The 25815-nt window shown below is 38.7% G+C and overlaps 3 protein-coding genes and 1 long non-coding RNA gene across 5 annotated transcripts; 1 reads left to right on the top strand and 3 right to left on the bottom strand.

The window, feature by feature from the left end:
- Positions 1-2407: 2407 nt before the first annotated feature.
- Positions 2408-5303, bottom strand: LOC126602114 (uncharacterized). The gene is made up of 2 exons (XR_007615983.1): positions 5189-5303; positions 2408-4274 (listed from the first exon to the last, which is right to left on the bottom strand). It is a non-coding gene; the product is annotated as an uncharacterized LOC126602114 (long non-coding RNA).
- Positions 5304-8529: 3226 nt separating this feature from the next.
- Positions 8530-9825, bottom strand: LOC126602112 (transcription factor HEC2-like). Its single transcript, XM_050268938.1, has one exon. The coding sequence runs from the start codon at positions 9467-9469 to the stop codon at positions 8717-8719; it is 753 nt and encodes a 250-aa protein (XP_050124895.1). The 5' UTR covers positions 9470-9825; the 3' UTR covers positions 8530-8716.
- A 4866-nt stretch (positions 9826-14691) lies between these two features.
- Positions 14692-19792, bottom strand: LOC126602107 (protein ROOT INITIATION DEFECTIVE 3). 2 transcript variants are annotated; one of them, XM_050268932.1, is made up of 10 exons: positions 19776-19792; positions 17859-18183; positions 17643-17756; positions 17416-17549; positions 17175-17322; positions 16565-16764; positions 16195-16322; positions 15533-15759; positions 15119-15341; positions 14692-14936 (listed from the first exon to the last, which is right to left on the bottom strand). In XM_050268932.1, the coding sequence occupies exons 2-9, from the start codon at positions 18060-18062 to the stop codon at positions 15168-15170; spliced, it is 1329 nt and encodes a 442-aa protein (XP_050124889.1). In that variant the 5' UTR covers positions 18063-18183; positions 19776-19792; the 3' UTR covers positions 14692-14936; positions 15119-15167. The 2 variants fall into 2 exon arrangements, with proteins under 2 accessions (XP_050124889.1, XP_050124888.1); XM_050268931.1 differs by having other exon boundaries at positions 14856-15341.
- Positions 19793-23116: 3324 nt separating this feature from the next.
- LOC126602111 (uncharacterized) lies at positions 23117-24748 on the top strand. The gene is made up of 3 exons (XM_050268937.1): positions 23117-23763; positions 23873-24058; positions 24148-24748. The coding sequence occupies exons 1-3, from the start codon at positions 23275-23277 to the stop codon at positions 24427-24429; spliced, it is 957 nt and encodes a 318-aa protein (XP_050124894.1). The 5' UTR covers positions 23117-23274; the 3' UTR covers positions 24430-24748.
- Positions 24749-25815: the final 1067 nt, after the last annotated feature.

The raw sequence follows: 25815 nt of genomic DNA, 5'->3' as shown, positions 1-25815 counted from the left end.
CATATATAGAAATAATTATCGCATTAATTTTAGGGACTTCGATTAAAAATTAAAAACTAACATGATTTCAGTAAAAATAATATTTATAGTTAGAAATCGCATTTAAAGTCTCAAAAAAAAAAAAACTTAGAAGAACGACCCAGAGTGAACTTAGGCAAGAAGTGCAACGAGTTGTGTTGTGCTGGCAGTAAAGAGCCACGAAGGATTGCCACGTGGGATTGAGTTCACGTGTTGGTAAGGGGAAGGGCGGAAGGGTGGTGAAGTGGTGATAGCTGAAAACAACATTATCACTTTGCCCAATCGTAAAAGCTACCACTACCCCCTTATGTTATCTCAGAGAAGTTCACGTGGACTTTCTCATGCATTCTCTACTATCACGAATTATAATTCACAATCATAACATTTGCTACCTCTTTCCTTCTCCTCCTCCTCCCATCCTACTTGCTTCTCTCCCTAACTTTGAATATACTGTCATGAAGACATGCTCATGCTTTATTTGTATTAATCTCTTGTCACGCACGTATAGTATTAATCTCTTATCACACGCGTAAATGTGCCAATTGATTCTTTTTTAAATTTTATTTAATAATATATTATTTGTTAGTTGCTTTTCTTAGTTATTAGTATTTATTAAGATTTACTTTAGAAAATGATAAATTTACTAATCGTCTATATTATCACTACTTTTCCTTTTTAGTAATTTTTTTTACTTTTGAAATTTTGGAGAGACAAGAACAATTTTGAAATTACAAAAAAAACAACTCTTTTTTGTCCTGTCGTGTTATATATACTAGTACATGCCCACACACAAAATCTCTGTGAAATATTTTAATTTTGTTTTTAAAATTAAAGGAGAGAGGAAGAGAGTGAGAGAGAAGTGGGAGTGGGGAGAGATGGCGAGAAGTTTTTTTTTTTTTTTTTTTGTAGACATGATACAATCACCTGTAGGTGAAGTTTAGAAAAGAAAAAAAAGGGCAAAAGTTTATTTTGTAAAATTATGTTACTGTTCTTAATTTTTTTGTTATGATAGAAAACAAAAATATTTTTTCACTCTATTTTGATTGACAAATAGAATTTCATTAATATGTAGTTTAGACTAATTATTTTTTAATTACTTATATTTGTATAATCTCAATTTGTGGTTCAGTGTATCATAAAACATATGTATCTATTAAATGGCTGCAAAAATTAGTTTTTAACAAAGATATTATAGTTAGGGGTATGATATCCACACATCCTTTTTTACTTCTCCCACATCTTTTTGGTTTTCGGCCGTCGGATAAAATGAATTGAAGAAAATCAACGGACATAAATTAACAAGGGGTGTGTGAGAAGTAAAAAAGATGTGTGGATAGCATACCCCTATAATTAATAATCGTGGATGTGTGGATAGCATAGCCCTTAAGAAAATGCAAAAACATTGAACTTTGACGTGCCAACAATATTTTGTCCCAACCATTCCTTTGCACACGTAGGGTGCAACAACATTATTGTTATCATGATCCAGCTGCTACTTCTTGGTCTCTCTAGATTTTTTTTCTCACCCAGGCACACAAAGATACATCTAGTTTCCAAAACCTGTCAACTCACTAAAGATTATAGTACATTTTTTGTATGTTCCCAAGGACCATATGTTAAAGTAATGAATCCCCATCTCAATTGATCATAATTTATAGATTTTAAATTTTAATTGTTAAACTGATTAAAATGAAATATTAATAACAACAACAACAACAACAAAGCCTTTTCCCACTAAGTGGGGTCGGCTATATGAATCCTAGAACGCCATTGCGCTCGGTTTTGTGTCATGCCCTCCGTTAGATCCAAGTACTCTAAGTCTTTTCTTAGAGTCTCTTCCAAAGTTTTCCTAGGTCTTCCTCTACCCCTTCGGCCCTGAACCTCTGTCCCGTAGTCACATCTTCGAACCGGAGCGTCAGTCGGCCTTCTTTGCACATGTCCAAATCACCAGAGCCGATTTTCTCTCATCTTTCCTACAATTTCGGCTACTCCTACTTTACCTCGGATATCCTCATTCCCAATCTTATCCTTTCTCGTGTGCCCACACATCCCACGAAGCATCCTCATCTCCGCTACACCCATTTTGTGTACGTGTTGATGCTTCACCACCCAACATTCTCTGCCATACAACATCGCTGGCCTTATTGCCGTCCTATAAAATTTTCCCTTGAGCTTCAGTGGCCTACGACGGTCACACAACACGCCGGATGCACTCTTTCCATCCAGCTCGTATTCTATGGTTGAGATCTCCATCTAATTCTCCGTTCTCTTGCAAGATAGATCCTAGGTAACGAAAACGGTCGCTTTTTGTGATCTTCGCTAGATTGCTCCGGTCATTAGTGTGGATAAGTATATAAATGGATAGAGATAGGAAAGCAAACACAAGATGTACGTGGTTCACCCAGATTGGCTACGCCCACGGAATAGAAGAGTTCTCATTAATTGTGAAGGGTTTACACAAGTACATAGGTTCAAGCTCTCCTTTAGTGAGTACGAGTGAATGATTTAGTACAAATGACATTAGGAAATATTGTGGGATAATGATCTCGTAATCACGAAACTTCTAAGTATCGGAGTGTGGTGTCGTCTTGACTTGCCTTATCTGTCTCATAGGTAGATGTGGCATCTTCTCTGGAAGTACTCTTCCTCCATCCAGGGGTGGTATCTTTAACTGGTGGAGATGCACAAGGTAATGTATCAATTTCACTTGAAGCTTACTTGTAGTTTCAGGCTTGGTCAAGCGCGATACAAACCATGTAGTAGGAGTCCCCCAAGTCGCCGAGCTAGGGGGTCTGCTGAAAGAGGTGACAGACAAGGTAAGCAATCAGAGCTCCGACTGATTGTTCACCTTCTCCCCATCTTGCAACAGCATGAAGGATAAAGAGAAGAAAAATGAGAAGAGATGATATGAGATACTTTTGCTTTTGAAGAAGTAACTTTCCACAGGCTTATTCTTGAACTGAGCTGGAGGGTTTTCTGGTTTCCTCCAGAGTATAAGGCCGACTGAAGAATTTGAGGGTCAAAACAAGTCCATCAAATCTAGAGTACGTTCCACCCTGCTGATATGGGATACTTTTGCTTTTGACAGAGTAATGGATGTATCGGCACGTGTGCTGTTACGCTTGTCTCCACATACTTCCTTGTATCCTTCGCACTTGCCCTATCTGTTCCTCAAGCAGATGCGGAATCTTCCCTGGAAACATAAGATGATGAAGATGAGTACTCGAGAGCAATGTCAGGTAAGTAATCAGGTAAGGGGTTCCAGGCAGTCAGTTCCTGGCTGGAAGCTTGATTCCAAGTACTGACTGATTGCTCTCTTTCTCCTTGTCTTGCAGGTAAAAACAAGGCCAAAAGAAAAAACAGGGAAAAAGCATGATATGGGATACTCTTGCTTTTAACCCTGATGATATGAGATATTCTTGCTCTAGTATAGCTTGTTTGCAGAGGTATTATCGGGGGGAAAGAAAGCTGAATATTTCGAAAGGCTTTGTTGGGAGTGCCCTCTCAGATATGATGAAGGGTTGAGCATTTTTGCAGGTCTGCCTGTCCGTTGGGGATGGAGGTCGACATATATAGGAGTCTCCCTAACAACAAGTAGTAATGCTATTCCTTTACCCTGCTTGGTCATAGCACGGTAGTGGGAGCTGCCAGTTTCACATGTTTTAACTCTGTCATAGCACTTTGAAAAAGTGGTCTGTGGTATCTGGCTCTCGAGATTCGGAGAACGATGCCTCTTCGATTTTTGAGAAAGCAATCATGCTGGGGGTCTGACTCTCGAGATTCGGAGAGCAGTGTCTCTTCGATTTTTGAGGAAGTAATCATGTTGGGAGTCTGGCTCTCGAGATTCGAAAGGCGGTGCCTCTTCGATTTTGGAGCAAGCAATCTTGTTGGGAGTGTTGTCTCGAATGTGAGTAAAGGTTGGACATGTTTGCTAGTCTACCTTGCCACGAAGCACAAAGGTTGACACACAGGGACTTTCCAATTATCCAGCAATGGTACTGTTCCTTTACCCTCTCTTCGATTTTGAGAAAGTAGTCATGTTGGGAGTCTGGCTCTCGAGATTCGGAGGACGGTGCCTCTTCGATTTTGGAGCAAGCAATCTTGTTGGGACTGTTTTCTCGAATGTGAGTAAAGGTTGGGCATGTTTACTAGTCTACCTTGCCACGAAGCACAGAGGTTGACACACAGGGACTTTCCAATTATCCAGCAGTGGTACTGTTCCTTTACCCTTGTGGGTAATAATATGGTAGCTAGACCTTCAAAATTTATGTGTCTAAACTTTGTTAGTGTTGTTTCTTTGCTATTCTTTTACCTTTCTTGGTCAGAGCGATGTAGTGGGAGCTGCAAGCTTCACGTGCTCAACTTTGGCAGAGAACTTTGGCAAAGTGATCTGTGGTACCCATGAGTTATTGTTGCGTGTGAGAAGTGGGTGATTGAACAGTAAGATTCATGTGCTTTCTACTTCACCAGAAGTCTTCGACAAAATGCCCATAATTTCTGCAAAGCTGAGTGTGCGTGTGACAGGTGCTGACAAGGCTAGAAAAGTAGGTGCCTCTTCGATTTCTGAGATCGGCCCTCGTGGTCTCTGAGCAGCCCAGCTTTTGAGAAAGCGAGCGCCTCTTCGATTGATTCGGAGAACGGTGCCTCACCGATTTTTGAGAAAGCAATCATGCTGGGGGTCTGGCTCTCGAGATTCGGGGAGCAGTGTCTCTTCGATTTTTGAGAAAGTAATCATGTTGGGAGAGTGGCTCTCGAGATTCGGAGGGCGGTGCCTCTTCGATTTTGGAGCAAGCAATCTTGTTGGGAGTGTTTTCTCGAATGTGAGTAAAGGTTGGGCATGTTTGCTAGTCTACCTTGCCACGAAGCACAGAGGTTGACACACAGGGACTTTCCAATTATCCAGCAATGGTACTGTTCCTTTACCCTCTCTTCGATTTTTAAGAAAGTAGTCATGTTGGGAGTCTGGCTCTTTAGATTCGGAGGACGGTGCCTCTTCGATTTTGGAGCAAGCAATCTTATTGGGAGTGTTTTCTCGAATGTGAGTAAAGGTTGGGCATGTTTGCTAGTCTACCTTGCCACGAAGCACAGAGGTTGACATACATGGACTTTCCAATTATCCAGCAGTGGTACTGTTCCTTTACCCTTGTGGGTAATAATATGGTAGCTAGACCTTCAAAATTTATGGGTCTAAACTTTGTTAGTGCTGTTTCTTTGCTATTCTTTTACCCTTCTTGGTCAGAGCGATGTAGTGGGAGCTGCAAGCTTCACGTGCTCAACTTTGGCAGAGAACTTTGGCAAAGTTATCTGTGGTACCCATGAGCTATTGTTGCATGTGGGAAGTGGGTGATTGAACAGTAAGATTCATGTGTTTTCTACTTCCCCAGAAGTCTTTGACAGAATGTCCATAATTTCCGCAAAGCTGAGTGTGCGTGTGACAGGTGCTGACAAGGCTGGAAAAGTAGGTGCCTCTTCGATTTCTGAGATCGGCCCTCGTGGTCTCTAGGGAGCCCAGCTTTTGAGAAAGCGAGCGCCTCTTCGATTTCTGAGATCGGCCTTCGTGGTCTTTGAGCAGCCCAACTTTTGAGAAAGCAAACGGCTCTTCGATTTCTGAGATCAACCCTCGTGATCTCTAAGCAGCCCAACTTTTGAGAAAGCAAACGCCTCTTCGATTTCTGAGCAGGCGCCTCTTTGATTTCTGAAGCTCCGTCGAGTGCAGATTTTTATAGAGGCTGGCATTAAGTTCCAAAGCACACTTGAATCTCCACCAGTAGAAGCTTCATTCTTGCACTTCTAAGATCTTGATTTGTCCGACCTCTTCTCTCTTCAACACCTTTGAAAATGTCTGGCCCCTCCGACCGTCGTTTTGACTTGAACCTTGTTGAAGAGGCAGCCCCGCCTTCTCCAGACAACATATGGCGCCCATCCTTCGTCTCCCCAACTGGTCCTCTTACCGTTGGGGATTCCGTGATGAAGAATGATATGACCGCTGCGGTGGTGGCCAGGAACCTTCTCACTCCCAAAGATAACAGACTACTTTCCAAACGGTCTGATGAGTTAGCTGTTAAGGATTCGCTGGCTCTCAGTGTTCAGTGTGCAGGTTATGTGTCTAATATGGCCCAACGCCTATTTGCTCGAACCCGCCAAGTTGAATCATTGGCGGCTGAAGTGATGAGTCTCAAACAGGAGATTAGAGGGCTCAAGCATGAGAATAAACAGTTGCACCGGCTCGCACATGACTATGCTACAAACATGAAGAGGAAGCTTGACCAGATGAAGGAAACTGATGGTCAGGTTTTACTTGATCATCAGAGATTTGTGGGTTTGTTCCAAAGGCATTTATTGCCTTCGTCTTCTGGGGCTGTACCGCGTAATGAAGCTCCAAATGATCAACCTCTGATGCCTCCTCATCATAGGGTTCTGTCCAGTACTGAGGCTCCAAATGATCCCCCTCCGGTGCCTTCTCTTTCTGGGGCTCTACCGACTGCTGAGACTTCTCCTAAGCAACCTTTGTGAAGGCTCCCTCTTGTGTGTTTATTTTGACTCATGTATATGTACATATTTGTAGCTTATCGGGGATATCAATAAATAAGCTTTCCTTCATTTCAACGTATTGTGTTAAATACACCAAAGCCTTCTTCGCTAAGTTCTTTGAATTTTCTTTTGTTGAAGCTTGTATGTTGAAGCTTTCTGAGTGGAGCATGTAGGTTGGGGTAGTGTTCCCTTAATTTCCCGAGTGAGGAAAACTTCTTGGTTTGAGACTTGGAAAATCCAAGTCACTGAGTGGGATCGGCTATATGAATCTTAGAACGCCATTGTGCTCGATCCTGTGTCATGTCCTTCGTTAGATCCAAGTACTCTAAGTCTTTTCTTAGAGTCTCTTCCAAAGTTTTCCTAGGTCTTCCTCTACCCCTTCGGCCCTGAACCTCTGTCCCATAGTCGCATCTTCTAATCGGAGCGTCAGTAGGCCTTCTTTGCACATGTCCAAACCACCGTAACCGATTTTCTCTCATCTTTCCTTCAATTTCGGCTACTCCTACTTTACCCCGGATATCCTCATTCCTAATCTTATCCTTTCTCGTGTGCCCACACATCCAACGAAGCATCCTCATCTCCGCTACACCCATTTTGTGTACGTGTTGATGTTTCACCGCCCAACATTCTGTGCCATACAGCATCGCCGGCCTTATTGCCGTCCTATAAAATTTTCCCTTGAGCTTCAGTGGCATACGGCGGTCACACAACACGCCGGATGCACTCTTCCACTTCATCCATCCAGCTTGTATTCTATGGTTGAGATCTCCATCTAATTCTCCGTTCTTTTGCAAGATAGATCCTAGGTAACGAAAACGGTCGCTCTTTGGTATTTCTTGATCTCCGATCCTCACCCCTAACTCGTTTTAGCCTCCATTTGCACTGAACTTGCACTCCATATATTCTGTCTTTGATCGGCTTAGGCGAAGACCTTTAGATTCCAACACTTCTCTCCAAAGGTTAAGCTTTGCATTTACCCCTTCCTGAGTTTCATCTATCAACACTATATCGTCTGCGAAAAGCATACACCAAGGAATATCATCTTGAATATGTCCTGTTAACTCATCCATTACCAACGCAAAAAGGTAAGGACTTAAGGATGAGCCTTGATGTAATCCTACAGTTATGGGAAAGCTTTCGGTTTGTCCTTCATGAGTTCTTACAGCAGTCTTTGCTCCTTCATACATATCCTTTATAGCTTGGATATATGCTACTCGTACTCATTTCTTCTCTAAAATCCTCCAAAGAATGTCTCTTGGGACCCTATCATACGCTTTTTCCAAATCTATAAAGACCATGTGTAAATCCTTTTTCCCATCTCTATATCTTTTCATCAATCTTCGTAAGAGATAGATTGCCTCCATGGTTTAGCGCCCTGGCATGAACCCGAATTGGTTGTCCGAAACCCGTGTCTCTTGCCTCAATCTATGCTCAATGACTCTCTCCCAGAGCTTCATTGTATGACTCATTAGCTTAATACCCCTATAGTTCATGCAATTTTGTACGTCGCCCTTATTCTTGTAGATAGGCACCAAAGTGCTCGTTCGCCACTCATTTGGCATCTTTTTCGTTTTCAAAATCCTATTGAAAAGGTCAGTGAGCCATGTTATACCTGTCTCTCCCAAAACTTTCCACACTTCGATTGGTATATCGTCTGGGCCTATTGCTTTTCTATGCTTCATCTTCTTCAAAGCTACAACCACTTCTTCCTTCCGGATTCGACGATAAAAGGAGTAGTTTCTACACTCTTCTGAGTTACTCAACTCCCCTAAAGAAGCACTCCTTTCATGTCCTTCATTGAAAAGATTATGAAAATAACCTCTCCATCTGTCTAAATGAGAAAAATGTTGGGGTGTTGCGAGAATCGAACTCACGACCTCTCGCACCCGAAGCGAGAATCATACCACTAGACCAAATGAAATTTCGACTACATAACAAAAATTGACAATTTCAAAAATTAAGATTTAAAACAAATTCTGATTTCTTCATGAAAATCAAGGGATGTTATTATTAAATTATTAGAAAAGAGAACATGGATTACAAGTAAGCTTAAAACTATATGAGATCGACGAAGATCACAATAGTTTTATGCATGTTCCTAATTTACAACCCCACAATCAAACAATTAACATTAGTCTCGTTATCAGTTGGACTATGTAATCAATAATTAAGCATCACCGAAATGCTGCACATTCTGATGAGAAGGAGGAGCCTGATAAGCCTTAGCCATAGAGTTAGATATGTAGCTCCCACTAGACATGGCCACAGGAAATCCAATCCCGGTAGGCCTATTAGTCGCAGCTCTCTCCAGCGTTTGGACCTGAGTCTTCAAAAACTTGACATAGTGAATGGCCTCATCTAGCATGGAAGCGGTGTCCATTTTTGTCCCGCCCGGGACAAGTCTCTGCAGGATCCTAATCCTCTCACTAATCCTCTCTCTCCGATGCCGGGCCGCCACGCTCTGAGGGTCCTTAGAAATCTTCACGTTCCTTCTCTTTGGCGGCTTAACGGATTCCGGGTCGATGTTGATTGGCTGCATGGCTGCAATCCGGAATATCATCTCCCTCATGGCTGCCATCGAAGCACGTTTTTGTGACGGTGCTGAAAACAATGTTTGCTCGGTAGGGTTTGTGTTGGTGAATGAAATGGTAGATGGGATTGTTGGAAGGTTTAGGAAGGATTGTGAGTTTGAGTTTGGTGAATGGATACTATTGTTCTGTGGGTTTTGGTCTGTAGTGTAATGAGACATGGTGGCACTGATACTATTGGGACTAGTTGTGGTGGAGGAGAAATTGAGATCGGACTGCGGCAGGTCGGAAACAACGTCGTTGTAGGCACCGCAGAGCTCGGATATTTTTTCCATTTGCATCATCATCATCATCTCCATCTGCTCCTCTGATTTGTACTGGCCAATATCCATTGCTATGTATATACTTGCTACGTATATAGCTAAGATTGTACCTATAATTTTATTTATATTATAAATTGGCAAGAAAAATAAAATTTAAAGTGTCTGAGAAGAAAAGAGAACAGCAAGGGGAAGTAGGGTTTGAAGGCTGAGAAGTGATGGAAAATAGTACTGCTGGATGCAGAGGGATGGGAAAGATAGAAGAGCTAGTGGAGTTTTATCAGAAAATTTGCAGTAGAGTAGCGAAGGAGAGAAATACACAAAGGTAAGAGAAGAGGAGCCGAAGGAAACGAGTGAATTAAATAGTGATAATATTGAGATCAGACCACCAGTCCCCTTGGAAGAATATATAGAGACTCCAATTTTAGGTTCATTTACTTCAAATTGATGTTTTATCAATATTTTGTACTCGATAAAATACATTTATATTATTTATTGACTTACATGGCGAAGTGTCGTTCTTACTGCACTTAATTATAAACCATATATAGGTGCCATAAAAAAATTTAACTCATCCCGCCTCTTTATTAACTATGGAATTAGAGGTCGTCTGAAAGTACTATTAAATAATTGAAAGCGCTTTATAAAAAGAGTAATGTTAGGGAGATAAAAAAATTTAAAGCAAATTCGTAAACCGAATGATATAGTTGTAGATGATTGGACGATTGATTAAGTGTTGATTAACGTACTTGTTTCTTATTGGTGACACATCATTTGGTTTAAAAATTTTGGTCTCCCTAACATTATCCTTATAAAAAATGTTTTTGGTTCTAAAAGCACTTGAAATAATTGGCGCGCTTCTTGTAAGAAGAACTTCAAGTGTTTTTCCAAAATTAACTTATATTTTTACTAGGTTTCCAAAAACTTTTTCTTTAAAAACTTTTTCAATTATTCTAGGCTTCTCGACCAACATGTTATATCTAAGGTGAAAGTTGCAACTTAAATTTGATTGACACTCACTTTTCATCAATACTTTCCCTTCAAAGTTTTATCTAGTCCTCGGTTAATTGTTGTTTGAAGGTATAAATAGTTCATATTTTAGGTTTAAATGTTAGAGTTAAAACTTCAAATTTAAACGAAAAACTGTAATAGTGTTGTTGAGTAACTACTAACTAGTGTTGACATCCACACGAAATACCGGAAATTAACGTCCCGAATAATCACATATATGCTCTTGGAATTGTGTGGTCAATCTTTTAAAATAACCAAAGCTGTTAGATCTTTTTTCTTCCTTGCCTTGATTTTTGGTTTCTTTCTTTGTTGGGAAACAATCTCTTCTTTCGGGATGGAGATAAAAAAGTTAAAAGGTTCATACCTGATTATTGCTTCCTAGATTTGGAAGAGCATCACAGTGGAGCATGCTGTCCATCATTTCCATCTGGACCCTTAGATTAACAAGTGGGCCCCACCTAGCACTTACACAGTGTACGAATTGACCATGACCAAAAACCCTAATCAAATGCAGAAGATGGTCATTTTAATTTCAGTGATTCTCACCGTAAATCTAGATATTTACACCAAAAGAGAAGCGTTAATAGTAACACACAAATGTACAGGTAGTGAATGTAATGAAAGAAAAATAAAGGGTTCAGATCTACCAACTGTTTGAAAGTGTTTGTGAAAGTGTTTTTTCTGAAAGTGTTTGTTTATTATACAGAAAAACACCATTTGAGTGGAACCGTCAACTGTGATGGTCTGACTTTGCCTAAAAATTTCACTTTTTTTAGGACTGGGATCACCTCTGGATCCCCCTGCTGAGCAAAACATCATATCCTTCTATTTTTGATCTTGTGGCCAGAAATAAATTTAAATAGTGAAAAATTCTCATGCAAAACAAGACAAGATGAAAATGAAAGGTTGTGATGTTTTGCTCAGTTTGCTCAGCAGGAGGGATCCAGAGGTGATCCCAGTCCTTTTTTTTTTTTCAAGGCCAAAGCCCCCACAATCACATGACAGGTGTCAGAAATCTCACCAGAACCCCTCCCCCACTGTCTCATAAATGACAGATACATTCCTTTCTTTTACTGGCTGGCGGTGGGAATACGATGCCGTTGATCAGCCGGGGATGTGAGTGTGGGCCTGCTGCCTGTGTCAATGGTCCAATCGGAGAGTCCTAGATAATGTAGCTAGTAAATATTTAGGGTTTTGGCTCCACATATGTGATATGATATGATATAAATATAATGATAAGATTTAGCTAGGGTTTGTATTTTATTGTATGGTGGTAGCACAGCCTAAAAAAACTCATCTTCTCTTCTCTTATTGCTTGGGAACGCGTATCGAGATGGATCAGGTTTTCTGGTGCCTACCCTCCTGATTCATGTGCTGGAATTGCTATAACGAACAATATATATAATTATCATGCGGCCTGCGGCTTGTGATCATCATCAAGTCCAATGTAAAACATATTATTTACCCTTTTAATTATGTCATACAGTAAATAATGCTCTTTTTAACAATCGAATGCATGTTAACATTCCATTGTATTTAAAATAAGCTTATGGTTGACCGTGAAACTAATTCACAATATAAGAATCAACGTAATTTTTTACAAGCACATATATATAGAATGTTTCTCAATATATTGCTGTTAAATTTACGTTCTAAACACACTAGTTCTCATGTGTGATATGATTTAAGTCTAACATGTGAACAACAAATATTGAGTGATATGGAGCACGTACATATATTGTTAAATTCAAAACATGAATTAACATCCCTGATATATTACCAAATGATTTTATAGCAAGACATCTTCTTTCAAAAATACACTTTCAGAGCTTCACTCATTTGAGAGATGTATATTGAGGTAACTTAAACACACATGTATTAACTTTTTCTAGTTTAGAGTACAAAGAATAACAAAGATTGTTTCAGTACATCCATATCTATGTCAACAATGCAGTTAGACGGACTCGGCCACCAAAATTCGGGTGGGTTAACCCATCTAGACGGGATGTTAGGAAGTTTAGCTGCGCATTCCAGGTTAGTGCCAATACCACATATGATCACTGCGATGGATAATCATATTACCGACAAGGATATATTAGGAAGAGTAGGAACTAAATGAAACTGACTGATCAGTAGAACCATGAGAACCTGATGAAACCCTAAGTTAAAAATGGGTTCAACTAAATTTGGCAATGAACTAGCTAGTTAGGAGCTTGCTGGATACCATTTACTCAAGGAGCACGACATATATATACCATAATCATTAACCTTTTATGCTTTAGATTAATCTGCCTCACTTCCTAAACCCTAGACCTCCCTTCACCATTACGTTGTGATCGAATAAAACAGAAGAATAATTAAGAACATGGAATTGATTTCGTCAAGATATATACTTTTCTATAATAAAAATACAATAAATATTGTTCAAAAGTTCAATATATAAGTATATATATAGGTGAATACAACTATATACTGTAGCAGATGAGATGAAATATCTATTCCGCATTAATTAATACAATAAAATAAAAGTTTTTGGCATGAGACATGAATAAAGAGACATCTTCTGTGTAAGAAGTTCGATTGGATAAAAAGAATCTAAAGAAGAGAGATCTTGCTGTTGGGTGGGGATTTTTTAACTTTGCATTATCACTGGTTGCACCACCTTATCTTCTTCCCCACATCAAACATTTATAATTTTTGTATACCTAGCTGGTCATATTTTAATAAGAATAATGTTAGAGAGATTAAATTTAGGGATACTCTTATTTACTCTCAGCCTGACTTACTCTTATTTACTAATTAATTTTACACTCAATGCGATCCCGACATGTTCTTATTTACTAAATAATTTTCCAGCATGCATGTTTATTAGGCACTCATCGACTCATATTCCTCAAAGGTACTAAGCTTAAATGTGTCTTTATTGCATAATTTGTGGTTGATAATAAATGGGATTTTGTTGAAATGTGTGATTTGATCGAAATGCAGTTTTGATTTTCCACTCTTTTCATTTTTTTTTTCTTGCAGATTCGTGAAAAGGATTGGGAGTACAAAGTGAAGCTTTTCCGTAAGTTTTCGATTTTTTTATGCTGGCTTTGTAGTTTGTCACTGATTTTTTTTCTTTTTTTTTTCCTTGCAGATTCGTGAAAAGGATTGGGAGTACAAAGTGAAGCTTTTCCGTAAGTTTTCGTTTTTTTTTTATGTTGGCTTTGTAGTCTATCACTGATTTTGGTATTTTAGATTGCTTTTTGGGGAATTTAAAGTTACCCAGAAAGTCCAATTGCATAATTTGTGGTTGATAATAAATGGGATTTTGTTGAAATGTGTGATTTGATCGAAATGTGTGATTTATATCATCAAACTATGAAATTTTACTAAATTATGTTTCAAGCTATGGAATTTACTTAACTGTGTGTTTTACTACTATGTTTACAGACTATATACGAGCAGGAAATGGAAATCGAAAGGTTGAAAGAAAATAAATGATTTCGATTATAGTGTTTATAACCCAATCAAATCAATTTTGAATAACTCAATACATAATAAGTCAAGCAGTGTCCAGTAAAGAATTTTTGTTTCTTTCCACTTTCTTTATTTTGTTTTTATTTTTATTTTTAACAAATGATATTATCTAATTTTTGTTTCTTTCCACTTTTTTTATGTTATTTTTTTTAACAAATGATATTATTTATTATAAGCTGAAGGCGGAGGGCCTAGTCATTACAAATTATTATAAATTTATACTTAATGAGAAATGGTCCCCTATTTGATCTCTTCCTCTCTCTCTGCGTGATTTTCATCAATTTTTTTAGATAGGGTGGTGTATTGCAGTTGCTTCTGTTCGACCAATTAAGTGGGCACAGTCAAAAAGCATCTCATGCACTTGTTTGGGTTCGAAGTTTGGCGTTTTCGTTTTCAAGATGGTGATCACTGCCACTCTCCTCTAATTTGAAGGATAAAAATAGGGTTGTGGGGAAAGAAGAGAAGGCACTTTGGTCCAGCAGCGGACTTTACTGTTGTGTTGGTAAAGGGGTTTTGCTTATTTGGAGGTGTTTGCGTCATGATGGGTTTGGTGATCTCACAGGATGGTTTTTGTCTTAAACAGCAAGTATTGGGTTTTGGTCACATTGGAGTACGTGTTATGTGAATCCCTTCTAATTTATTTGGCTTCAAAGAACATGAATTATGATCATCATGATGATGTCATTCTTTGCATTGCACAAATGACACATCCGTTAAGATAAAGTTCTAGTCATGTCATATTACCTGTTTATTTTAACAGGTTTAACAAAACATGATATGTTTAGATATTAGTTACGTCAGGAAAACTACACGAATAAGACAAGTACAACAAATCACCTGGCCTACTCCCTACAACCACAAATTAACATGGGCCGACTTTAAATGGACCACACTAATGGGCCCTGTTGACACCTTTAGACAGGCAAAAACACAAAAGACAGGAATTTGGAAGTTCATAGCAAATTCTACAAATATTTTAAAGTAATATGGCAAGAAAATAGGAATAAAGGTCGTACCCAGTGCACAAGGCTCCCGCTTTACGCAGGGTCTGGGAGAGGTGAATGTCGGCTAGCCTTACCCTCATTTATGGAGAGGCTGCTCCCAAGTCTCGAACCCGAGACCTACCGTTCATGGGCGAAGGCACTTGCCATCGCACCAAGTGCGACCTCTGGCAAGAAAATAGGAATACGAACTAAAAATACGAAGAACAAAACAAAGCTGGTAAGTTGTCAGGTATTCAAGCTGCATTTCCATTTGAGACACCTTCTTGATCACCATCCAAAAGCTCATTTACACAGAACTGATGCAAGTTGTCATACATTTTTCTCCACTGCTGAGCCATTTGTGTGGCTCTTTCATTTTCCCGCTTGAGTCTCTCAATCTCCATTTCGGCTGAGGCAGAACCTTGTTGCTGAAAATGAGGCCAAAAGTAAAGTTCAACGCCATGAAGATATACCGTTCATTTCCAGTAGTTGAATAATTATGAAACATTATTAGTAGTTCGGTGCGTGGATACCCAGTGCCCACGCATACACACCAACACACTCCTGAAATGTCTATAATTACTGTCTTAAGAATATTTATGAAGCAATAAAAACGAACCTGAAGCTCTTTGATTTGCCTATTCATCACTTGTTCAGTGATGTACAATGGTTCTGTCAAATTCCTGCAAGTAGCCGGGCCTCCAAGGAAAGCTCTAATGTCTCCGCCTTCCTCTGTTGTATACTTTTCCAGTGGAGGTGGTAATGATGAACCATGCCTTCTCGAGGACGCATACGAATTCATCTGAGAAAAATGCTGTCGAGTGACTAGAATATTATTCACTGGACCTGCACAGTACAGTGCAAATTTTATGTAAATACTAAACAAATTAGTAAAGTTTGGCAGATTGAGCATAACAACAGAGAAAGTCGAATATAAAATGTAAACTAATTTGCACTAGATTTGCTTCAATACCACCACCATATATGCAACAGCCCGGGGAAGATAATAAAACTAACAGTCGAAAGTTATCAGCAACAACCTTTGTTACAATAGGTTGGGTTCACTGTACATTAGAACAAGGTGAGGGGGCGAAAGGTAAAGAAACAGAGATGGTGTTTGCTCTAACAGATCCGTAGTTAATTAGAAAACACAATTGGTTAGGAAATGGCACAAATACAGACAGCAGACACATTTAAGAGTCAAACTAAAAGCAATTAAAATGAAACATATTTGAGCTTATGGATGTTAGAAAGCAATAATACAAATAGCATTGAGATAACCTTTTGCATGTTTGAACACACGAACAATGTTAAGAGTTCTAGCATCCCAAACTCGAATGATGCCATCTTCTGATCCAGAAAGCAAATAATTTCCAGTAATGCCATATGCTAGGCAAGTAACAGCTTTGCTGTTCAAAAGTCAAAGTATAAAGTTGTCAGTTAAAAGAGTTTTGCTGTCACAACAAAATGAAGAGTGCCGGATTCTTAAAACGTGCAACAATCTTTGGCTGGTTACTTTGAAAAACGAAAAATACACAGTTGAATGTTAGAGATGTGTAACTGAAGAAAACTCATCAGACTAACAAATAAAACTGCAAACTGGAATATCAGTAAGTTCATCAAAAGGTTCACTATCAGAAAAGAGAGAAACCTGTGATTCGAGAAACAATCGATGATATGCAACCCATACTTGCTGTTTAGTGGGCTCTCAGCATTAAGTGCAGCAACGTATATCTTGCCATCTCTACCACCGGCAAAGAAGACATTTTCACCAGGATCCAGTGCAATTGCATCAATTATAGTAGGGAAAACAATATTTCTCAATAATCTCCCACTTCCTACACTCCAAACCTAAGAAATGTACATCCAAATAAAAAATCATAATACTAGATGGAGCAAAATGTCAAACACATGCGATTTCAAAAATGAATTGCTTTTTTGTTTATTGAGGATTAATAAGATTGCATCAGTAAATAATAGGCAAAAGACATGTAGTACACATTGAGGGACTTATAACAAGTACATTTTACAAGATACAAAACACCGACAAGATAAATCTGAGCATTTAAGAAAGTAAAAGGTCAACAAATCAAGACAAACAATCCACATGTGGATGGTGAACTCATGAATCGTTTTCTCTTATAGTACCCAGACCCCATTTTATTTACTTTGTCATCATTGTTCAGTACATGATCTGTCCGTTATAAAACATTATTATTATACCAAATACAGTTTATAATTTACTAAAGAGCACACCGTACCTTACATGTGCGATCCTGTGATGCTGACACGATAATGGCTTTGCATCCACCATATCCTGTGACAACATCCGTTACACAAAGAGTGTGCTCCGTAAAATTATGTATGTACAGATGGCTTTCCTGTTGACTTTGATAATCATCGAATAATCTGTGGAGATTCAACGGATATAGATATAAACGTCTTCAGTGCATGACTGAAAACAACATAAAGATACAAAAGTATAAGATAAGAAGTGGTTACCTTATAAGAGACCAAACTCTAATGCCTCCATCCTCTGACCCCGAAATCAGCAGGGAGCCATCATCCGAAAATGCCAAGCAACTAACACCTCTGTAGTGAGCATGCCATTTCTTAAGCAGTCTACCAGTATTAACCTAAATGGATGCAAAAACAAATGTTTATCAGCATTTCAGAGCTCAAAAGAAAATAAATTTAAGAGCTAGAAGAACAACGATTAGGAAATTAACCTCCCACAAGTAGATATTCCCCGATGAGCCACCGCCAGCAATGTAGGTTCCTTCGCTGTTCGCAGCGAGCGGATTGATCGGTTCTTCTGGGAAGCTCTTCACATCAACCTGCGGCTGCACAACAAAATTCCCAAAATTTAATAAAAAAAGTAAGCTTTTTATCAATGAGGCAATTCATCGAACAGGTGGTATGCACAAGAAAGGAGGTGATCTTACCTTGGACCAAGACCAGTACTGGACAGAACCAGAGGAGGCGGAAGGCTCACGGAGCTGAGAGGAGGCGAGGAATCGTTCGCCGACGCAAATGAGGCCATGAGGCGGAGAAGCGCAGAGCTTGTAGCGGAGCTGCTCGGCGCCGTTGAGGAGGTCCCAACAGCCGATGCCGGCTTCGACAGACGACGAGGCCACCACCAGCTCCATTGAGAGTATAGATGGATTCGACTGGATTGGATTGGATTGGTGATTTGGGGGTTCTCACGAGGGTTTTTATCGAGTGTTTTGGAATCTAGGGCATAGTAACGGATACATAAACGTTGGTGCTAGGGGTGGGCAAACGGGTCCTGGACCCGCGGGTAGGGGCCGGGTATTGGCGGTTCGGGGCGGGTCCGTATTCTTTTAGATACAAAACGAGGCGGGGCAAGGCGGGTCCAAGTAAACAAAGGGGCGGGCCGGTTCCAATTTTTTGAAGTCCCGGGCCCCCGGCCCGAACCGTTTGCAAACCTCACACACTCTCAAATATCTCTCTCACACACACTCAAATCTCATAAACGCACACACATCTCAGCTTTCAGGAAGATTCTCCCGAGTCCTCCCAAGTCCCTCCCTGCCGATCTCTATCTCTCTTTCAGTCTTCCCTATCGATCTCTCTCTCCCAAAGTTATCCTTCTCCATTCGTCAATTCTCTCGAGTCCTCCCTCTCGATCTTTCTCTCCCAGAGCATTCCCTATTGATCTCTCTCTCCCAGAGTCCTCCTTCTCGATTCGTTGATTCTCTCGAGTCCTCCCTTTCTATCTCTATCTCCGAGAGTCTTCCATCTCGATCTCTTTCTCCCAGGGTCTTCCCTCTCGATCTCTCTCTCCTAGAGTCCTCCCTCTCGATTCTCAATCTCCTCTCCCACAACACCACTATCGCCGTCGTCTCCTGACTCTTCTCCCAATCGTGACCACCCATCATCGCCGTCGAAAACACCACCATAATCTAAGCGGTTCAACAGCTACAGCAGCTAATAGGTATGCCTAATTTCGCATTTCAGTATTGTTGGGTAGAATTGAAAGGAACCCAGATGGAGAGTTTTAATTTTTATTTGAATTGCATGTTATCCAGATGAAAAATTGAATTTTCGAGCTACGGTTTTTCGATTTTTTTAATTTGGGATTTCAATTTTATTGCTTTTTCTCATATATGATAATGGTTATGGTTTTTCTAGCGAATTCTGATTATTTTACGATCTGGGTTTAATGATTTTAGATGGGGATCAAGTATAATACGTGTGTAGAGGTTCTTCTTTGAATTGCTATGTGTGCAACAACTTTGTTCAGTTAGCTATCTAATTGTTGATTCTCAGTTAGGGTTTTGAGCATCCAAGTATCAATTCTTTGTGGGTTTGATTTGTCAAGAGTTTTTTTTTTTTTTTAATGAAAGAATAAGAATTTACTTGCTTTACTGAATTTTGGAAAATCATGCTGTGAAGGATCTTGCGGGACTTGTTGAAGTCGTCTTTTTATCCGCTTTGGGAGCTCGATTTGGCGTGATTTCAGGCCACTGGTTCGAGTTTGGTTGTCCTTCTAATGGCAGCAGTGGCGGAGGATGCAGCGGCAAAGGATGAAGGTGTTAGGGCTTTTTATGCTGGGCTTGGTTTCGTTGTCCTATTGTATTTGGCCTTGTAAATGTGAATGTGTTGTTGGTAATAAAAAAAAGCAGCCCAATGTCAGACCCAGAAAAAAAAAAAAAAAGTAATTGGACCCGTAGACCCGTCCCGAACCGGCCCGTTTAAAACGGGCCGGGTTAGGTCCGGTTCCTAAATTCAAAATCTCTCTACCCGACCCGCCCCGGCCCGTTACATTTTAAAACGGGTAGGTCCGGTTCCTCCAAATTTGGGCCCGGCCTGGCCCGTGCCCAGCCCTAGTTGGTGCTGCTCTCTAAGGTTTTTGCTAGGGTTTTTGAATGGGTGGGCAGACGCAAAAGGCCGGGAAGGTTCTCAAAACGGCCCCGTTCGCAATTGTTGTGAAAGTTTTTTATTGTTGTCTTAATTCTGGATTAATTTTAATTCTTATATTTGATGGTTCTAATTTTTATTTATGATTTAACAAAAAAATTTGTAATTGTTGTCCATTGTTGATTGTTTCCCACATTGACATGTTTTGAAGTTTCTCTTTTTTCATTCGACTAGAGGGTTTTGAAAATTTAATCGGCATTTTCTTTTCTTATTTTTTTGTAATGCACGCGGCAAAATATAAAAGCCGTTACAGGGCTGTATGTCATCTCCATTCTAATTTCCACCTCATTTCTCGCTAAAAAATGACGCAAATTTACCATCTCTACCTTATATGATAAAAGTTAATAAGTAATTATGTCATTTATTATTCTTGGCATTCATAAGGTTTTAATTAAGCAAAACCCAAACCTCAAACAAGGCACGTCATTATTTAACAATACCACTAAAGGACACGTGACAATTCACTAGGATTAACACGATTGTTAACAGATTGAAGACTTAAGCATAGCAAAATTGGATAAAATAAATATGTTCACTCTATGCATTGATTTCAAATTCTCATTTATGCAATTTAAATTAATTTGAGGTAAAATATCGCTCGTATAAAATACCCAATCTTTCGTGATTGGGTTTCTTTCTTAAAATTTAAAACAAGAGGATGCAAAACGTGTAATGAAGCAAACTTGAAGGGGGTAATTTGTAGAGGCGCTGTGCTCAAATACTGACTTTTGAATCCTTTGGAATCAAAGCATGTATGATCGTCTCCCTGATGAATTTCAAGTTTAATTTGGGCCCGAATGGGTTTCTCTTTTTGGTCGAACCAAATGGGCTTCATGTTTCAGCAAGTATTTCAATTGAACATTGGGCCTTTTGCCCAGACGAAAAAAAGATTTGGTTGATAAAAATGTTTATGGATTACTTGACATATATGGTTTCTTAATGTTTTTTTAGGCTTTTTTGAAAAGTGTTTTTAAATAATTGAAAATACTTTCAGAGAAAATTATCATATTTTTGAGCTGTTTAAAATTTAAGTCTCATTTAGAAGCACTTTTAAAACAACGAAACATGTTTTTGGGACAGATGCTTAGTAAAAATGCAAATGAAACAACGCTGAAGTGCTTCCTACAAAAAGTACATAATTGATATTGTAGATAGTGCTTCAAATGCTTTTGAAACTAAAAAACATTTTTTTTTAAAATGCTTTCATTCATTTTAATAATTTTTTCTAAATGATCCCTTAGTTCCAAATAACAATTCATGTGTTAATGATAATCATTAAGCAGGATTCCACTTTGATTACTCACCAGAATATTTGTTGGAGCATTCAAGTCTAGTAATTTTTTTAAGAACTGGACTTGGATGCTGCTGCTGATCTTTTCAACTTAGAAGTTCTATTCTTTTTATAATACAAAAAATATATATAGCACATGCATGACATCAGCATTGTTGGCAATGGCGGATGCAGTGCACGTCTTGAAGCATTTTAAATTACAACAAAGCATATATGCGCACCGTCAAATGTTTTCTTTGGTGTATTTCTTCACATGGATTCACATGTTTCCATGGAGCCCACATTTAGAAACTAACTTAATTTTCTAAATCACCTAGAAATTTCCTAATGTAAAACAAAGACACTCAATTCGACAATTTGGGGTGAATGGACGCATCTGGAATTAATTGATAAGTTAATGCTGGTTATCTGGCCACTTTTTAGGTTCGAAACTAGTGGATGACGAATTCGATACCAAGTTAAATTATTCATTGTGTAGCTTCCGAACTTTCTTTTATCTTTAGTGTAAAATATATCGTTATACAACTTATACTAAAAGAAAAAAAATACTGCTTATTTGGAACAAGTGAAGTCGGAAAAGGAGAAAAAAGAAATTGAAAGAAATTAACTACCAGCTCCAACTAATTGGTATGTTTACTCATTTTTAAATATTTAATTATGAATTTTTAATGTAGAGTTTATGTTTTAATTTTTTATTACGTGTGAATAAGAAATCTTTTTCAAAAACGTGCTTTAGTAAACGCAAAGAAGTAAAGAATTTAATACTCACTCTATATAAATAAACATGAAAAAGAGTTGGTCAATATCTTTTTCTCTAAAAGTAGTGCAGGGTAAATGCGTATATTTAGCTTACGACAGTTACTCGTATTTTAGTAGTATTAATCTTTACTTATAAATAAAATATATATTAGATTTAATTTCGGTGAATAGAGAGATGGATACAAATTATTATAGTTATTTTATTGTGTGATCTAGCTTAAATCTTTCACTTTCTTAATGCAAATATATTGTTGCATTAAAACAAATACGATGTTCAAAGTACAAATTTTATCTGTTATACTATTTGAATGATGAAAATAAACTTAAAATTTTGAAAAAATTCAGATTTTATAAATTGACATGCACCAATTTCCTTGTTTGGAGTCATAAACATATAAATTTAGAATTCATGTGTGGAAAAAAAAATTGGATTATGGGACCTCCAATTCCCAAGTTTAATTCTATGTAAATAGGTGTCGTTTCCAAATTTTTATGAGTAACTGATTAAAATAATAAACTGCGTATTTAAATTCTATTGTTCTTTTAGATTAACCAAACAAGAAAATTCACAAATTTTAAAAAATAAAATTTTGTCATTTTAAAATTCCTCATTTAAACAAAGTGTTATTGTATATTGTATTTTGATATTTACATGCGATTATTTTTCGTAAACAAATAATTCACTCACATTTTCTCTTAAAACAAGTGAAAGACTTTAGATGCAGGTATAACCGCTTTTAGTTACGGACTCTGATTTTTACATGCATTTTTTGGTTCTCACACGCATTTTTTGGTTCTCACACACATTTTATTTTTATGTGTCAGATTGAATAAATGAAATGAAAGGCACAAACATAAATAAGTATAAAAATAGCTATACGATCGATCATTATACAATATGTTTATGATATGCAGGCGGTGCCAACTGTGGCATGTCTGTCAGCCTTATTAGTTCCTAGCTATTTCGTCTAGGGATGTAATATCTACACATTTTATTTTACTTCTCATATATCTTTTTGGTTTTCAACCGTCGGATCGGATGAATTGAAAAAAATCAACGGACAAAAATTAACAAGAAGTGTATAAGAAGTAAAAAATGGTATGTGGATAACACACCCCTTTCGTCTACCCAAACTTTAGCACCCACCAAATCACAAATATTAACCCCCCACTAATCCTAATTAATTAAAAATTAGCACCCCCAGTTTTGTCTTCCCTCTCCCTCGCAGCAAGGTATAATCCCCCCAAGTCCCCCTCACCCCCGTTACCCCTTCATTGCAGCTGAGCTCAGCTCACACGATATTGCCCCAAATCGCCCTCCCTTAAATCCCCCCAATCCACCACCAAACAATCCAACCTCCGCCACAATGCACGCCAAGACCGACTCCGAGGTGACCAGCCTCGCGCCGTCGTCCCCCACCAGATCCCCAGGCCGCCGCCCCGTCTACTACGTCCAGAGCCCCTCGCGCGACTCCCACGATGGAGAAAAGACCGCCACGTCGTTTCAGTCCACCCCTGTCATCAGCCCTTCCGGCTCCCCTCCCCACTCCCACTCCTCCGTCGGCCGCCACTCCCGCGAGTCCTCCTCCACACGGTTCTCCGGGTCACTCAAACCCGGATCCCGAAAGATCAACCCCAATGACGGGTCCCGCCACCACCGGAAAGGTCAGAAGCCGTGGAAGGAGCAAGCCGTCATTGAAGAAGAAGGCCTTCTGGAGGGAGAAGAGCCATCCAAAGGCTTCCCTCGGCGGTGCTACTTCCCGGCTTTCGTTCTCGGCTTCTTCCTCCTCTTCACCATGTTCGCTCTGATTCTCTGGGGCGCCAGTAAGCCCATGAAGCCCAAGATCACCATGAAGGTTCGTCCGATTCGCCATTGTCCATTCTCAATTCTCCATGCTATCATCTCTATTTGGCTAATTGATTATCTTTGTAGTGATTAAGTCGGTTAATTTCGTTTAATTGCAGAGCGTGACGTTCGAACAGTTCAAGATTCAAGCGGGTTCGGATTCCACCGGCGTCTCCACTGATATGATCTCAGTCAATTCCACAGTCAAGTTCACATTTCGCAACACCGGCACGTTCTTCGGAATGCACGTAATGTCGAAGACTCTAGATCTATCGTACTTCCAAATCACAATCGCCTCCGGAACCGTAAGCCATTTTCCACTTTCAATCATTAATTTTCATAATTTCATCGACTAGTCATCAATTAGATTGCTAATCTCAATTGGTTTATGCAGATTAAGAAGTTTTATCAGTCGAGGAAGAGCCAGAGATCGATCAGCGTTCAGTTATTCGGCGAAAAAATCCCGCTGTACGGGAGCGGCGCAAGCATAAACAGCGCGACGGGGACGACGGCGCTGCCGGTGCCGCTGCAGCTGAACTTCGTGATCCGATCGAAAGCCTACGTTTTGGGGAAATTGGTGAAGCCGAAATTCAACCGGCGGGTTTATTGTTCTGTAACTTTCGATCCCAAAAAGCTCAACGTTCCGATCAAGCTAAACAACTGCACCACTAGTTGATCCACAGAGACGAGGAAGCACACGAAATTACAAATTTGTATTCTTTTTCTTTGTTTTCGTTGAAGAGAAAAAGTGGCGGACAACTCAGCGGGCAGACTTTTGGAGTTCGGGCAGAGACTGAGGGTAGAAAATGACGCGGTTTTGGGACTTTTTGGGTGCCCGGGATGAGTGTTGATTTACAGGTTGTATTATATTCAATTCACACCTTCTCTCTTGTTTATTTATTTTAATTTTTTTTCTTTTTATTGTAATTGTAAAAGTATGAAATTATTTATTTATATATAATCTCAATAATGCAATGCAATTCCATTCGTAATTATTTTTTGAGTAGTGCTATCCACAAAAATTCTTTAATTTTTAGCTGTGAATCGAATGAATTAAAGAAGATTAATGGTAAAAAAAATTTGAAAAAGTGTGCGATAGAAAAAAATGAGTGTAAATATATATATTTTTTCTTTTGCGGTGGGTAAGCACATGTAGATGGATAAACTAGTGCCTCATTAGCCTAAATCTTAATTTCTCAAATATTGAATTACAAATTTTAAGGTACACTTACATTTTTTAGACATAATATAGACAGCCCGACTAAAAAAATATCACGAAATATCCCAAGTTTGGGTTGGACATAATCATGTCAACCCATTTGACACGGTCAATAAATTGCTCATGTGTTGAGTCAACTAGCATAATTCGAAAATTACATGTTTTAACATGTTTAAGTAATCCCTATATTTGATACAAACATTATATGTTAGGTAAGTTTATGCTTATGAACATTAACTAATTATTAATCGTAACATTATTAGTAATTATGTTGTGTCCGAATATACTATTTTTGTTTGTGTCCGACATGAATCCGATCTGAAAACACGAATTGCCACCCTAATTGAATTGTATGATTAATGAATGATTTAACTACAATATAGACTCGTTTGGAAGTACTTTCAAAAAGACTGAAATCACTTTTTGATGAAAATGTTTTTGAAACTAATCCTTATTAAAAGTCTAAGTGCTTGTTTGGATGTGCTTTTAAAATGATTGAAGACAGTTTTGGTGAAAATGTTTTTGGAACTAATCTTTAGTAAAAATACAAGTAAATTCTGGAAAAGCACTTAAAGTGCTTACTTGAAGAAAGCACTTTAAGTGCTTTTGGAACCAAATTTTTTTTCTCTAAAAGCGTTTTTAGCCATTTTAAAAGCACATCCAAACAAGCTTTAATCTTGGAAAAGCACTTTAAGTGCTTCCTGCAAGAAGCACATATCTAGTGCTTCTTTCAAAAAGCACTTAAATTCTTTTGGAACCCAAAAATAATTTTACCAAAAACGCTTTTAGTCATTCTAAAAACATTTCGAAACGAGCCAATGTCATTATCCTTTGCACATTTTC

This window comes from Malus sylvestris, chromosome 15, assembly GCF_916048215.2.
Source record: "Malus sylvestris chromosome 15, drMalSylv7.2, whole genome shotgun sequence".
Taxonomy (NCBI): Eukaryota; Viridiplantae; Streptophyta; class Magnoliopsida; order Rosales; family Rosaceae; genus Malus; species Malus sylvestris.
This window is presented reverse-complemented; position numbering and strand designations above follow the sequence as displayed.

Excerpts from the sequence above, each read along its gene's own strand:
- LOC126602112 (XM_050268938.1), bottom strand. The coding sequence starts at position 9,469 with ATGGATATTGGCCAGTACAAATCAGAGGAGCAGATGGAGATGATGATG.
- LOC126602107 (XM_050268932.1), bottom strand. The coding sequence starts at position 18,062 with ATGGAGCTGGTGGTGGCCTCGTCGTCTGTCGAAGCCGGCATCGGCTGT. Across the intron at positions 15,760-16,194 it reads TGTGTTCAAACATGCAAAAG|GTCCAGTGAATAATATTCTA; the intron begins GTTATCTCAATG and ends TGTACTGTGCAG. Across the intron at positions 15,342-15,532 it reads GGCAAATCAAAGAGCTTCAG|CAACAAGGTTCTGCCTCAGC; the intron begins GTTCGTTTTTAT and ends CCTCATTTTCAG.
- LOC126602111 (XM_050268937.1), top strand. The coding sequence starts at position 23,275 with ATGCACGCCAAGACCGACTCCGAGGTGACCAGCCTCGCGCCGTCGTCC. Across the intron at positions 23,764-23,872 it reads AGCCCAAGATCACCATGAAG|AGCGTGACGTTCGAACAGTT; the intron begins GTTCGTCCGATT and ends GTTTAATTGCAG. Across the intron at positions 24,059-24,147 it reads TCACAATCGCCTCCGGAACC|ATTAAGAAGTTTTATCAGTC; the intron begins GTAAGCCATTTT and ends TGGTTTATGCAG.